The 13481-nt window shown below is 43.7% G+C and overlaps 4 protein-coding genes across 4 annotated transcripts; all 4 read right to left on the bottom strand.

Annotated features, from left to right (window-relative positions):
* Positions 1-1723: 1723 nt before the first annotated feature.
* On the bottom strand, positions 1724-5108 carry MELLADRAFT_96305 (uncharacterized protein; the record flags this gene model as incomplete). The annotated part of the gene is made up of 8 exons (XM_007407354.1): positions 1724-1835; positions 1898-2381; positions 2465-2878; positions 2941-3178; positions 3245-4230; positions 4321-4390; positions 4455-4736; positions 4803-5108. 8 exons carry the CDS (start codon positions 5106-5108, stop codon positions 1724-1726), a joined length of 2892 nt encoding a protein of 963 aa, XP_007407416.1.
* Positions 5109-6616: 1508 nt separating this feature from the next.
* On the bottom strand, positions 6617-7387 carry MELLADRAFT_104315 (uncharacterized protein; the record flags this gene model as incomplete). The annotated part of the gene is made up of 6 exons (XM_007407353.1): positions 6617-6670; positions 6751-6830; positions 6940-7002; positions 7083-7132; positions 7238-7276; positions 7356-7387. 6 exons carry the CDS (start codon positions 7385-7387, stop codon positions 6617-6619), a joined length of 318 nt encoding a protein of 105 aa, XP_007407415.1.
* A 1061-nt stretch (positions 7388-8448) lies between these two features.
* On the bottom strand, positions 8449-9060 carry MELLADRAFT_96304 (uncharacterized protein; the record flags this gene model as incomplete). Its single annotated transcript, XM_007407352.1, has 3 exons — positions 8449-8610; positions 8857-8946; positions 9022-9060. The coding sequence occupies 3 exons, from the start codon at positions 9058-9060 to the stop codon at positions 8449-8451; spliced, it is 291 nt and encodes a 96-aa protein (XP_007407414.1).
* A 1317-nt stretch (positions 9061-10377) lies between these two features.
* MELLADRAFT_34519 (uncharacterized protein) lies at positions 10378-13415 on the bottom strand (the record flags this gene model as incomplete). The annotated part of the gene is made up of 8 exons (XM_007407351.1): positions 10378-11031; positions 11106-12186; positions 12269-12525; positions 12585-12696; positions 12784-12886; positions 12953-13062; positions 13143-13255; positions 13320-13415. 8 exons carry the CDS (start codon positions 13413-13415, stop codon positions 10378-10380), a joined length of 2526 nt encoding a protein of 841 aa, XP_007407413.1.
* Positions 13416-13481: the final 66 nt, after the last annotated feature.

Genomic DNA, 13481 nt, shown 5'->3' with positions numbered 1-13481 from the left:
GCCACCCAGTTGCTGTGTGATTCTGGGTGAACTATCAGGACCCTGGAGAGCTCTTATCAAGGTGCATGTTGTGCAAAATCTTCCTACACTACACAAACTTCACCACAGTTTACATTCATAAAAACTTGACCAGATCCCTTGCTTCTCCCTCAATAATGCCTAGCCAGAAGTAAAGCACTTTGTCGACTGCAAAATTCATACCTACACAATTGTGAAGAGTTTTGTAGATGCCGTGAAATCCACAGCAATACATAGCAAACATAAGAAAATAAAATCTTTTACATCACACACCTCTACAGGAGCTCTCCGTGGTCCTGAACAATCCCATTTACATCATTTTTTTTCAAATCACATCTCAAAGTGCTAAACTTACAACAAATCCCCTATCTCCAAGCCACTGTCAGACATAGACTCCTTTCACATCATGCCAAAAAGCAAATCATCCTTGTCACAGTCAGCCTCAGACAAGTAGAACCAACCTACCATTGGATTTGGAAAGCAATGGACAGGATTCATGATGTCTGCTGAAGTGAATGCATCAACAAACCACCACCAAGCTCAATGTCAGCACTTTTTTTGATAATTGTTGATGAAATGTACAGCACTCTCCAGCAGTATTAATCATTATGCACTACAAAAGATGCTATCTTTGGTGTTGTTGAGCGGTTTTTTACCTCCTTTTTTTGCTTTTTTGAGGGATTTAAAGAGCTCAGAGGCACACCTCAGTGCCCCCACTATAGGTGTGCCTTTGAAAGGCTCAAAATCCGTGCCTGGGCCTGCCTCAAATTCACAACCCGCGTCCACCACGTGACTGAGTACATCTTTTACCATGTGTAGCAGCACAGTTGCTACCTTTCCTCATCTTTTTACTTTTTTTATTTGCCCTGTGCCTCAGTCACAGTTGCCAAAATTGGTGCCCAGGGAGAGGTGAGCATAACAAGCTTGGAGGTTTCCTCAACTTGTCTACCTTTTTCCTTCCAACTTTTTTCCCCCTTTTGTTCTCCTTTCTCCTGGCTCATCATCTGCTTAGATCATTAACATGAGCCAAGCAGATGAGATAGGCCTTCCTCAGGCTTTGCTCTTTGGTCAAAACCTGAGGGAAGGCTAGCCCAGCCATCAGGATTTGCTTGGTTGATGTTGTGGCCTGGTATCTACGCAAAGTCAGAGGCTGTGCCACTGGAAGAAAATCGCAGCAAAGTTCAACTGTGGACCAAGTAGCTGGACACTGGTATACTCAAACTTAACATTCCCACAAATTTCAAGCTTTGAGGAACACCTTAAGCACACCCACCCAATGGATCCATGACACAAGGTCACAATGATGATGTTCTCTCCCAGGAGCCAACGCAGTTTTTTTATCTAATCTGAGCTGTACTGTGATCAAACAAACCACCAGAAGAGCTGGTTGCATTTAACTCCATTATCACATGAGGCAGCTGCAATGAATGTGAAAATCCACATTAAGACCCACATCATAAGTGAGCAAGCACACTTGAAATACTTTTGTGGTGTTTTGAGGTAAACTCAGATTGCTGAAATGATAATGATTTCTTCCAAGATAGCCCAGTTTGAGCTTTATCAGAACGAGGAAAGAATCATCACACGTACAAATGATCAGAAAGGTTTACGCTTGTATTCACAAAAATGAGTCACTTGATGATGAGTAGGTAGCTACAGATGATTTGAAGAACGCAATGCCACTAGAAATGCCACTCCTTAAATGCTAAGATCTTCTGTCTGAATTGAATCTTTCACGGGCGCGCTCTCTCCTTGATGCCTTGAATAGGACCAAGATGGCTTCCTTAACAAGCCCACCTTGGCCTTGAGAGATCGCACTGTTACATTGTACATCAGTCTTGCGGCCTCGGGAGAAAGCCATGAGGGAGAATCTACTGACTTGTTGAAGGTTACCATGAAAGTAGCTTTATCATCGGAAGAAGCCAACTTGACCGGTAACTGCTCCACTATAGGAGGAAGCCATGTTGACAACTCTGCGGGAAAGTGCTCGCCTAATAATCGGAATATTATGATCACTGATGATGAGAGATCTTCGGGTAGATCTGAGAGGAGCCTTCGCAAAAGGGCTTCACAAAGGAGGAAGCCATATTGTGTAACAACGGATCTAATAGGAGCTGCCAGTAAGGCAAAGCCAGCTGGTGCCTGAGGTGCGTCTACGCCATTTTGAGGTCGCTGTACACCAAGACTTTCATGGCCTACAATCTCTCGTACATAGTCCAATGTTGCCGACAACGGCCCAGGGTCGTAAAGTTCAAGTGAAGCGAGAACGATTGGAAACGAGGGAGGAAAACAGGGAGACGAAGCAATGATCTGAGGATAAGACTCTAACAAGACCAAAAGAAGATGAATGTAATCATCGATCACTACAAAAGAAGTCAACAGAATGACAGAAGATTAGCAGATGGGGTTGGGCGTTGATCTCCAGACAAGAACATTTAATACATACCATCAGAAGTGTGCTCCGCCCCTGCCTCCTTTATAGTAGAGAACGCATGGACACTTTGCCTTTCAAAGGCGATCTTCAAGCAAGACTCAAGCCCGGGATCTCGTGTTTCCGAAAACATACCGACCACTTTGCCAGTAATCCACAAGTAACTGGGACACCCTGACCTTTCATAAGAGACCGTCATCCTGTCAACTATGCTAACTAACAAAGGTAAACAAAATCTCCCAAAGAATTGAAGGCCGCGTCGGATGACAGCGCATGCGCGCTCGGAAACCTTGAAGTTTTTGTCATACGAGCCGAGCACTCCGTCCAGAACTGTCCAGATCTGTTCAAGAGTCTTGCTACATTCAGGCTGTAAGTGGTCTGCCAGGCTAGGTACGTAGGAAAGAAATGTATCGAGTGTTTCCAGGGTGTCTACGGAGCGTAAAGGATCAGGGAAAAGCAAGACGATATCCGGCCAAAGCAATTTTACGCACCTGAAAGCTGCTGAATGGCACCCTCTTGTCCCAGTGGCACTTTTTGTGCCACCATGTTGTGCATATTCTCCACAAGGGGCATACAGAAGGTCTGGAGGGCTTGTGAGGCTTCGGGTGCCGGCATCACCGCTATGATGTGAGCGAGCGCACCCGATAGCTCCGTCATGTCGTCTTTGCCCAAAGTTGACGAAACCGTTTGATAGAAAGTGTGGAGTTGAGGTAAAAACGACACTAAGTGCTACAAGGGAGTTGTTGGATTCATGACCTGTGCCGCAAATGAATGGAAACAATGGAAAGAGCGTACCTGTGAGCAATCTCGACATAGAAACTTCATCGCCTGAGCTGCAGCCAATCTAACCTCTTCGGCAGGATCTTGAAATCCGGCTGAAATATACTGAAGTTGAAATGGTATGCTGTCCGGATGCAGATTAGTCCATTCTGTATATCGGCAAAGGACCAAGATTGTAGCATATTGTATCTTAGGGTGAGCTGGTAGTTTGGGAATGATATCCATAATCAGAGGTAAGACTTCATCATCCTTGGGATCGACTTCGGCGCCCATCGTGCGCATGGAAAACAGAGGCGCTTCGATATCTTGCCAACGAGAAGACGTGCTGTTCGCCAACGCTCGTACAATCAAGTCATACGACCTCTTCAAGCACAAAGAAGCACCGAGAACATAACAGCAGTCTTTGAGAGTGTCGCCGATGTTGTGTCGAAATCGTCGGAAAGCATCAGCTTCTTGGCCGGTATGTGTACTCATGTCGTTAGGATAATGCAGGTGACCGATGATTGTCTGAACCAGGCTGGAATATACATCAAGCAGTGGTTTCATCTCGCCTTCAAGCCTCTTGCGATAAAGCCCCTTGGAAAGTCGGTACCAAAAGTTGAAGGTGATCCCGACTACATCTAGATCTTCATAATCGCAGCATGAACGGATGGCATGAACGATTGGTAGGAAGGTATCGGGATGTCGAAGGATCAAGGGGGTGTACCACTCTCCAGCTTCGACATAAATTCGACAGTAGCCTCTCATCATGTCTGGATCTTCCCGGTCTTGAGCCAGTTTGGGTTGAAGGGCGATTAAAAATGAGACTATTCTTTCGATAAGTGCCATGTTATCGTCGATTTCTTGAGTCTCGTGAATCAGATCAACTATGAGATCAACAGCCGCTTCGAACAGCTCATCCTCACTCAGTGCGTTAAAAGCCGAGCTCAGAACGTTCGGGGTACCGACAACTGAAGCTGAAATTTCACCGGTCCGTAGCCAAGCGCTTAAACACTTGAAAACTTGAGACTTGATCGGTATTGTGATGCCTTTGAATGAATGATCTAGGTTAGAGCTCCTTCAGTTTGAACCAAAGACCGAGGACATCGCACCTTGGGCAGCCAGATACATTGAAAGTGTGTCTGATACCAATTGAGAAGTATGTGGGGAACTCCATTGATTCTACGGTTTAATGATGAATATCAATGAGAGGTTCTAAAAGTGATGAACGTCAGAGTGAACATACAGTGATCTTGATCCGATGGTTACCCAACACTTCTTGAGGAAATACGGTCAAGAATTCTAAGAGGATTGGAACAGTCTCCGGGCTTTTCCCAAACTTTTCTGTCATGTCTCCTATGACTGTTGGCCATTCCGGCAGCTGTAGTGCTAGATCGGCCAAGCTCAGACATAAGTGTACAAGGACTATCTTAGCGGGTCCAGTGGCAAAATCTGTCAAGACGGTCAATAAAGAGTCCCGGAGCTGTAGCCGATGAGGAGCTGGGAGCTGTTCAAGGTCAAAGGTGATCTGCAAAGGACGAGAACAACCAAGATATTAATCACTTGGCCTAAATTTCGTTATATACGTTCATACCTTTGCACGAAATGTTTGAGCAGCGAACAGCTTAGATTCCAGAGAGCTATCAGGTGCACGGAGGATTAGGTCGGCAGTGAGCCATGCTTCTTCCTGAATATCAGAGTGAATAGGTAAAGTATTGAGTTTTTTGGTGGAAGCAAAACATGCCACAAACCGGCCTGAGTCAGAATTCGTGTAGTGATGAAATCCGCCAAGGAGCCATTCGCGAAGAAAACGATTGGAAGGGCGTATGATAAGCGAGGCAATGCTCGCTAGATAATCTGAGAGCGATGACTGACGGTCTTTTGGAAATTTTGTAACCATTCATTTGCTTGAGACTTTAGACTAGGGTCCGGATTGTGGTAAAGAGCCGCAAGATGAGCTGATAGTTCCTTGATGGGATCCGACATTGAAGAAAGTTGAGAGACTTGAAGAGTAAGACGAAGATGATACGAAGATGATGATGAAGGGTTGATGACTGAGTGATTCGACAGACTTGATGAGCTGATCAAATGGTAAACACCGACTCAAGAGATGTCACCTTAATCATCAAGAACCTATATGTCACGCCAGCTGACAGTCTCGATCATTATGCAGTCCAGAGTCACTCCAGACAGCCAGCGTCTTGCCAATTGGAGAACTCAAGGGGAAACACCACATATCATGATGAGATCCTGCTCCGAAAACCACAAGGAGATACGCCAAAAGCTCTCAAGGGAATAAATTGAAGCTTTAATGGGTTAATATGACATCTTTGATCGATTTCTCCTGCCCTCTATCATCTATGGCATAATCCGGATATCTCTGATGGAGAGCAGTTGTTTTGTTGTCACAGGCTCCATTCTTGTATAATTGCCCACTGATTTTCTGCAAATCCAACCAAATCTTCTCACTTGATCACTGAATCTTTACCCCACAAACTAATTCAAGATCTCTAAATCTTGTCTGTTGACCTCACGCATGCACTTGGACGTTCAATCATGGGTCTAATTTTCATCAGAAGCTATAAAACGCTAAACTTTTAAGTTTGTATACATGCAAAGGAGAGACTGCTAGTCAGAAAATTGACTTGGCAAAGCACCTGGGAAGGCCTTGGACTTGGGGACATACAATCATAGCCAGGAAGCTATCATAGTATTAGAACTAACCTTGGAAGTTTGTGCTTCAAGGGCTCATAGATGAGGCCTCTTTTTGCCCTAGCAGTGCACTCAACAAATATCCATCTCTAAAGTGAACTTCACCTGAGCATAATCAGCTTAGAGGTGGACATTATATCTTGTGAGGTAGGAAACCCTGACTATATAGTGCAAAATAACTTGCGGGCCTCCAAGGGCCAATATGTCTATCTCTATGCTCTGTGTAGTACAGATGATTTGGTGTACAGATGATTTTTCATCAGCAAAAAGCTTTGAACAGTCAGAGTCAAATCAACTTGCAGTGCTGGTCTGTTGGTGGAATATGGCTCCATGAATCTTTATTTAGTCCAATAAGGATAAGAGACTCCAAGGTCCTTTGTTAACTCAACTTTTTCAAGAACATTGTGCCAGTGTATTAGTCCAATATGACCAACACAAATCCAACTTTCAACGAAATTTTTCAAGGTTGATGAACTGATGTGTTTATGCCATACCTGTTGACCTCATTGTGACTTTCGTGTATATGAAAGACCATGAAAATACCCCATGCAGGACGCTTCCTTGAGGTAAGTTGACCTTGTCAGTAATCTATGTGCCCAATATTGGTAGCAAAGCATCATTTGAATTGCCAAATATTGGTATGACAAATTACATCTTGTAACAGCTGTTTTATCAAGATATTTCATAGAAAGACTCTTAATTCTTCAATAGCCTGAGTCCATAACGAATTGCCATGGCTATAGATACAATCTAAAAGATTCAAGTGAAGGGATTTGACGGGAATGATCAGTTTCTATTCACTTGATTATAAGTAAATCAAAAGGTCTTACAGAAGTGATACCTGCAGGCATCAGTTTACCAGAGTTCAAAAACCTTTTACCCATGAAGATCGACAATGCAAGGCTAACAGCTTCGAGGATGAATCAACACATGGGGGTTAGCTTATCAAACCCTTGCACTCGATCATAATATTTTTGAAGTGCGCGTCAATTTCGTGTCAAGTTGAGAGAGTGGCATACCGAAAACCAAATCTGGCTTTCCATGAACCTGTGCACGATATGCACCCAGCCCAATCAGTGCGCCTATGGACGAGGAGATGACGTTCAGCTTGAATGCCATTCAGGTGCGAAACGTAGGTATGATCATGGAGCGAAGGACGTACCAGAGCCACCACCCGCGATTAACGAAGGTACACTAGACGCTTTCAAATAACTACGAGAGTGAAATGATGAGATCGATGCGAATGCTCAATCACGATCAAAACCTAGACTTTGAACATACGCATCTAATCAAATGAGCTGCATTTGGACTACTCACCCTATGAGCCCACCGCCAGCTACAAATAATGCGTAAGCACTACCGACGAGGAACACATATTGGTGGGTCTGAAAAAGTCTTTCGAAGGAGAACTTGATAGGGAATAAAATCAACGAACACGCCAAGATAATCGGTTGTTTGGGAGGCCATTTTTCGTAGTTATCTTTTCAGAGTGATCAAGACAAGACTGAAGTGTCTGTATGTAGATCTGTCTCTGGAGGATCTCATGAAGTCATCAAAGTCGATCTTGAATTTTATAGCAGAATCACACAGGTGTCACGTAGCTGGAACATAGCTGTCATCGAGTGTGAAAGTCCCCTGGCGTTGAGAGCTGTTGGGTCGAGTCTCGACTCAGAACGACTTCGACTCGGATAACAATATACGAACTCATACGGAGCACATGCATACATAGTTCTCCTGAGTTGCCGTCCTCAAGGTTAACATGGAGATGGAGATCAAGTGTGCATTGGCAATAGCGGTTTCTTCCCAGTTCTCTTTGTCAACGGGTGTGACTTCAAAGGACTCTTGACAAATATTGACAGCTTCCCATGGAGTAATGCATTATCACCGGTCACTTGCTTCTCTTCTTTTCTCGGATAATATTGGGCAGAACAAAGGAAGGGATGTGATCTTGAACCGTCTTCAATAGATATGATCAGCAATCAATCTTCAGTACCAGTCTGATATCAGTCATGATCTCAACAGTGCGGTCCACAGTCACACGAACTCCAGATGCTGAGCGGTCTAGAATTTTGGCTGTTCAAAGTGGGCGTAATGAAATTTCTAGACGCAGATGACAATCCCAAGATGAAATTTGTCAAATCTGTAGTATGGTAACATCACCAGGTAGATCGGTGAGGCTTGAGTACATTTGCAAGGTATAATTGCATGAATTGCCATCACCCCAATAGTTTCTGACAGGTGTTGTTTTTCTCCATGATTCGACAGATATTCACAAAACCAGGATGGACTTCAAATCATGATTGACTAAACAGTTTTGATCTATTTAAATATCGACTCGTCAAATTCAAGAATCGCCAAAGTTGTAATGGAGTAGCTAAGAGAGTCGAATTTTCAAATAGAGTTGAGAAGCATGACCGGGATTGGTGAAAATTTTTGGTTCATTCATTTCAGCGCTTCAATCAGGGTGATGTTTTCTCCTTTGAGTAGTAAACGACCTATTATTGATACGGGCAAAACAACAAGGCGCGTCAGAAAGACTTGAACATAACCAGTTGGATGATGAAAGTTGTCCCACCTAGCGGTACTCGAGTTCCCTTCTCAACAGCCTCCCGGTGAGGAGTTCCCTTCTTGGCTTTAACCCAGACCTCAGACGCGTTATCAAGTACTACATTCATGAACTCATCAAAACCCTAAGAAATCAAAAAAATGAAAAAGCACCGTGAGTGATGAGCTTGAGTATTGGATGAAGAGACGCGAAAGTTGTGACATGAACCGTCAGGAATATAGGTGACAAAGACTACAGAGTAGGTGGGATGAGATCGTCGCTCGCTCTCTTCAGACTGAGAGCAATACCGATCCTCTAAACTACTTTTTGTCAGCCAAGGATGAGAGCATCACCCGTCAAGCTGATTCAAAAGTAATGAAAATTAGCTCACAATGATCTTTCCTTCGAGCCTGAATTCCGTGTTGTCGTATAGCCAGATATGAACCAGCTGACCAGCCTGGAGATGTTTGAAAATAACATTCTAAAATACATGATCGCATAAACACATCAGTCGCGATGAACCCATTTCATAACATCGATCAAAAATGGATCTCACGATGGGTTGAACCATCACACGTTGTTGTCGACCCGACATCTTGAATTAGGTTATCTGAAGCTGTAGAATGTGACCAAGATGGGTTGGCGTTCGAGAAGTTACAGCAATGCCAGTCGATCGATGGCTTCGATGTTTTCGTGTTCTAGATGATTGAGGTGTATGGGTCTTGTCGTCGAATGTTGAAATGCATCGTCAAAAAGACGAACAGCACGATCAATAAGACTTCCCTCGAAAGCTCCATTGCTCACTATACACATATCTCGTACAGCGATGGAGCATTATGCTTATATCTAAAACATTCCTGTTACATACAAAGCTGCAACTCAAGGGCAGGAAATAGGGAAACCATGCAAAATATAACCCCAGACTACTGTTGTAGCTGCATAGGGAAACCAAATGGTAGAAGCAATGGAAAACATCAATTTTGTGAATGAACACAAAAGGAAGGTAAGACTCATGAGGGGAGTTCACTATAGAAAGGGTATCACTATCATAAACAGTAGTGTACATATACTATCCGGTCAAAAGGAACCGAAACATCAATCAATATTGGTACTTCAACCAGTCTGGATTGATCAGTGATATAGGACATGCATCAAAAGAAAAAGAGACGGTAGTGAAGCATCCTATCCCATGCTAGCATCAAGTTATTGGAACTAACCTTGATACTGTTAGAAAAGAAATCCTGATGTTCTAGTATTCAAACATCCCATTGCCTTCACACTCAACTACTGATCAGAGGTAATTAACACTATCCAGTAAAAAAAGAATTCTATCCCTTCTTGGGCACTTCATAGACAAATGCTTATCCTTACAATCCATATGTCAAACATCTCAAAACAAATTCAAGTTGAAAAGAAACAAGGACGAATCGAAGTAATCGTTAGAAGAGAACGAATGTTCGTAATCATAATGTCAATATACCTAGGCAAAAGACATAGATGCTGCTGTTTAAAACGATTCTTAATATTATTGTACACTATTGGAGTCAGTGTTGCCAAAAGTCTAGTTGATGAATATCTACAGTTTGTTTAGCCATAAAACTATTTGGTACAACACTGTCCAATATGATAATAGTCTTATCAAAGTTTGTATATAGCTGTAATAAAAGCAACATTAGCTTGGCTAGAATCATGAAACGATACAAAGAGAATAGTGAATAACTTACTGCCATCCGAAAACATGATAGAATTCTCATCATTCATGATGACCAAGATCGCTTCAGCTTCACTGGGCGAGAATGTATTTTCTTCCGACAAGCCTTGGTTGACTTGTGGGAGTAAAGTTGCTTGTGTCATCATATCTTCATCTTGTCTCATAAACGTCTCACCCATTCGTCGTTTGAACAACTTTATCCTAATGATGATGAAAAAAATTGAGCGAGATAGTAGTCAGGTATAATTGATGACAACTTTCACAAAGCAAAGCATAATTCATCGAACTGAGAAGACAGACAAACCTTTCGATCGTAATGGGACCATCAGCTATATTATTTGACGATGGCTCCGTTACAGGAGCTGAAGATGAAAGATTCTGTGTTTCATTCCCAACCGTTCCAGTCACGTCGGTATCCAAATTCATCGTATCTTGATGGTGATCACCGGTGAGATTAAGTTGAGATAAGCTTTGAGTTTGATCTGCAATGGAGTGAGTAGTTGCTTGAGTCCCTTTTTGCGCACGAGCACGGGTTGCATGTCGAGACGTTGAAGGGGTTTGTGACGCTTTCGCAGTGTTAGTATTGGGCTCTTCGTCACTACCATCCGCATCTGCATCTTCATCCTCTTCATCCGTTTCATCATCAACAGGTGTTCCTTTTGCCTTGTTGGTTTTACGCCTCTTGGAGCTGGTAGCTCGAGTACTTTTGAGTACTTCTTTGAATAAGGCAAACCTGAGAATCGCTTCAGCACCTTCAGCATCTGCAACACTTATAGAGTTGGATAGCCTTGCTTTAGCATGTGCAGTAGCTAGACGGATCAGAGTTTCTAAGGTACGGGCCGTCAATGGAGAAGTCTACAAAAAGAGTTTCGACAGACTGGTCAGATTGAATGGTTCACAGATCCTAAGCAAGAGCTTCATGTATTCACCTTTTTCTGATTTGATTGCAAGTCGTCATTACGTAGAGAGGAATACGCATTGACGATGTAGTCGACTGCATCTTGTGAAAGGCTGGGCTTACACGTGTTTTTGGCGTATTGGATGAATTTCTTCACAAATGCGATGGATAACACTTCTTTCCGGCGTTGGTCGTCTCCTGTGACGCCTGCATGTAGTAATGGATTGAACTTCTCAAAAACAACGGTCTCCTTCACAGATCCATGGTCGTTGGAATCAGGCCCGACGCCAACTGAAAGATTTTGTTCTAGACTGTCGACTGCCGGTGTTCCTTCCTCGACACCGGGTTGAAGATAACGATGCATACGTAAGACATGCTCAGATATATGACGATCCCGTTCTTCGTCTGTATCATCTGTTACGATGAACAGAAGATCAAATCGAGACAGTAATGAATCAGGAAGTGCGATGTTCCGATGGGGATCTTTGTGAACGTCGTATTGTCCATAGATAGGATTGGCAGCAGCGATTACTGAGCAACGCGCGTTAAGAGAGGTGTGAATCCCAGCTTTGGCTATTGTGACCGTTTGCTGCTCCATAACTTCATGGATTGCTACCCGATCAACATCTGACATTTTGTCAAATTCATCAATACAAACCACCCCGCGATCTGCCAGGACCATGGCCCCTGCCTCCAGTCGACGTTCACCTGTTTCCTTGTCAGTGGTGACAGCGGCTGTAAGACCAACTCCAGACGATCCACGGCCAGTCGTGGCAATAGCTAGAGGAGCGGTGTTGAGCACAAATCGCAACATCTGCGACTTGGCTGTTGAGGGGTCTCCTACCATCAACATGTTGATATCACCTCTGATGTGGGTCCCGTTTGTCAAGTTCTTCTCCATACCCCCGAGAAGGAAAAGCAAAACGGCCTTCTTGATATGTTCGTGACCGAAGATCGACGGAGCCAACGATTCCGCCAGTAATTTGATCACGTTTCGCCTCTTTGCGATCTTTTTGATGTTTCGCATGTCCATCTCGGTGAGTTGAGCTTGTGCAATTCCTCCACCAGCTTTTGAGGACAAAAGAACGATGTTGTTGGTCACTATGAGGGTTCTGCCATAGCCGAAGTCAGCACATCAGTTTCCCGGCTTGACTGTATGGAGCAGCTTTGTAATAACCAGTGATCATCACACACTTGAATGTAGCACTCCCTCCGCCAGCTCCCTTGCTCCCGAGACTTCTATACATCCCCACTATCTGAACACGGTCACCAGGCTTGCATCGATCGACCAAGTCATCGTCCATGACCACTTCAACGCTGCGAGGTAGCTGCCCGGCAGGTGCACGTTCAGGCATTTCCTGAATGGCGATCGTTTGATGATCCATATAAGTTGAAAGCCCGTATTCCGTCTGTAAAGTATTCCCGTCCGCATCTTCTTGCGGATAGAGTGACTAAGAAAGTAGTAAATCTCAATAAAGTTTCGGTTTCGTCCAATGATATCATCACATACATTGCTTGTGTCTCCTGTTCCACTACTAAGTTGGTCGCGATATTCACGTCCATGAAAGACATTTGTGGCATGACAGTAATGGACACTCTTGATTACTTTCGGACGCACAAGACTACCTGAACCGCAAAAGTCGACATGATCAATAATCACATCAGTGGAATTCTGCGTCGAGATGGAGGGATACGCGATGACAATTGACCTACAACGCGTGACAATGCCTTCCAAGGAGATAATTTTGCCAATCATGTGACTTCGTAATGTGCGAGGGTTGACATGATGATCACCAAACGAGCCCCGTAAGCCTTATAGGAGCAAAAGCCAGTCAAAACCTTATTTTCAGCTTGAGACCATATAAGAAGGTAACCTACCGATGTAATACTTTTGTTCATTCTGTTCTGGAGAGTAATCGAGTGTCTTAACAATACTATTGAGCGCCACGTCGAAGGCATTGAGATATTCGATAGGTTCCTTCAAAAGACTAGATGTTTTGATCAATCAGCTGGGTATCTCAAAGCAGCTCGATGGGCTACTTGAGAGGGAGATGCAAGTTGAACGCACAGATCGCAAAACTTGCGGTTATAGTCTCTCAGGTCATCGACATTGACGACCAAGCGGCGCTCGCCTTTCTCAAGCATGCTTTTCACTAGTTCGCTATAATTCGGTTTACGCGTCTGATTAAGAGTAATGATCAACGAAGATATTCAGGTAAGAAGACCCTATTGAACGTTAACTAACATCATCTTCAATAAATTCGATAAAGATTCGAGCATTATCATCGATTTCATCGCCCCTTCGGTTGTTCGAAGGACCGGCTGGCCGATTCGTAGCCATCGATTAGAGATTCGCGAAAAACTTGGTGAGTTCCCAAAGTACGTGTTAAGAGAGCTGCCTGTGAGT

This window comes from Melampsora larici-populina (genome assembly GCF_000204055.1).
Source record: "Melampsora larici-populina 98AG31 unplaced genomic scaffold MELLAscaffold_9, whole genome shotgun sequence".
Taxonomy (NCBI): Eukaryota; Fungi; Basidiomycota; class Pucciniomycetes; order Pucciniales; family Melampsoraceae; genus Melampsora; species Melampsora laricis-populina.
The sequence above is the reverse complement of the archived record's forward strand: the minus strand, read 5'-3'. Positions and strand labels throughout refer to the sequence as shown.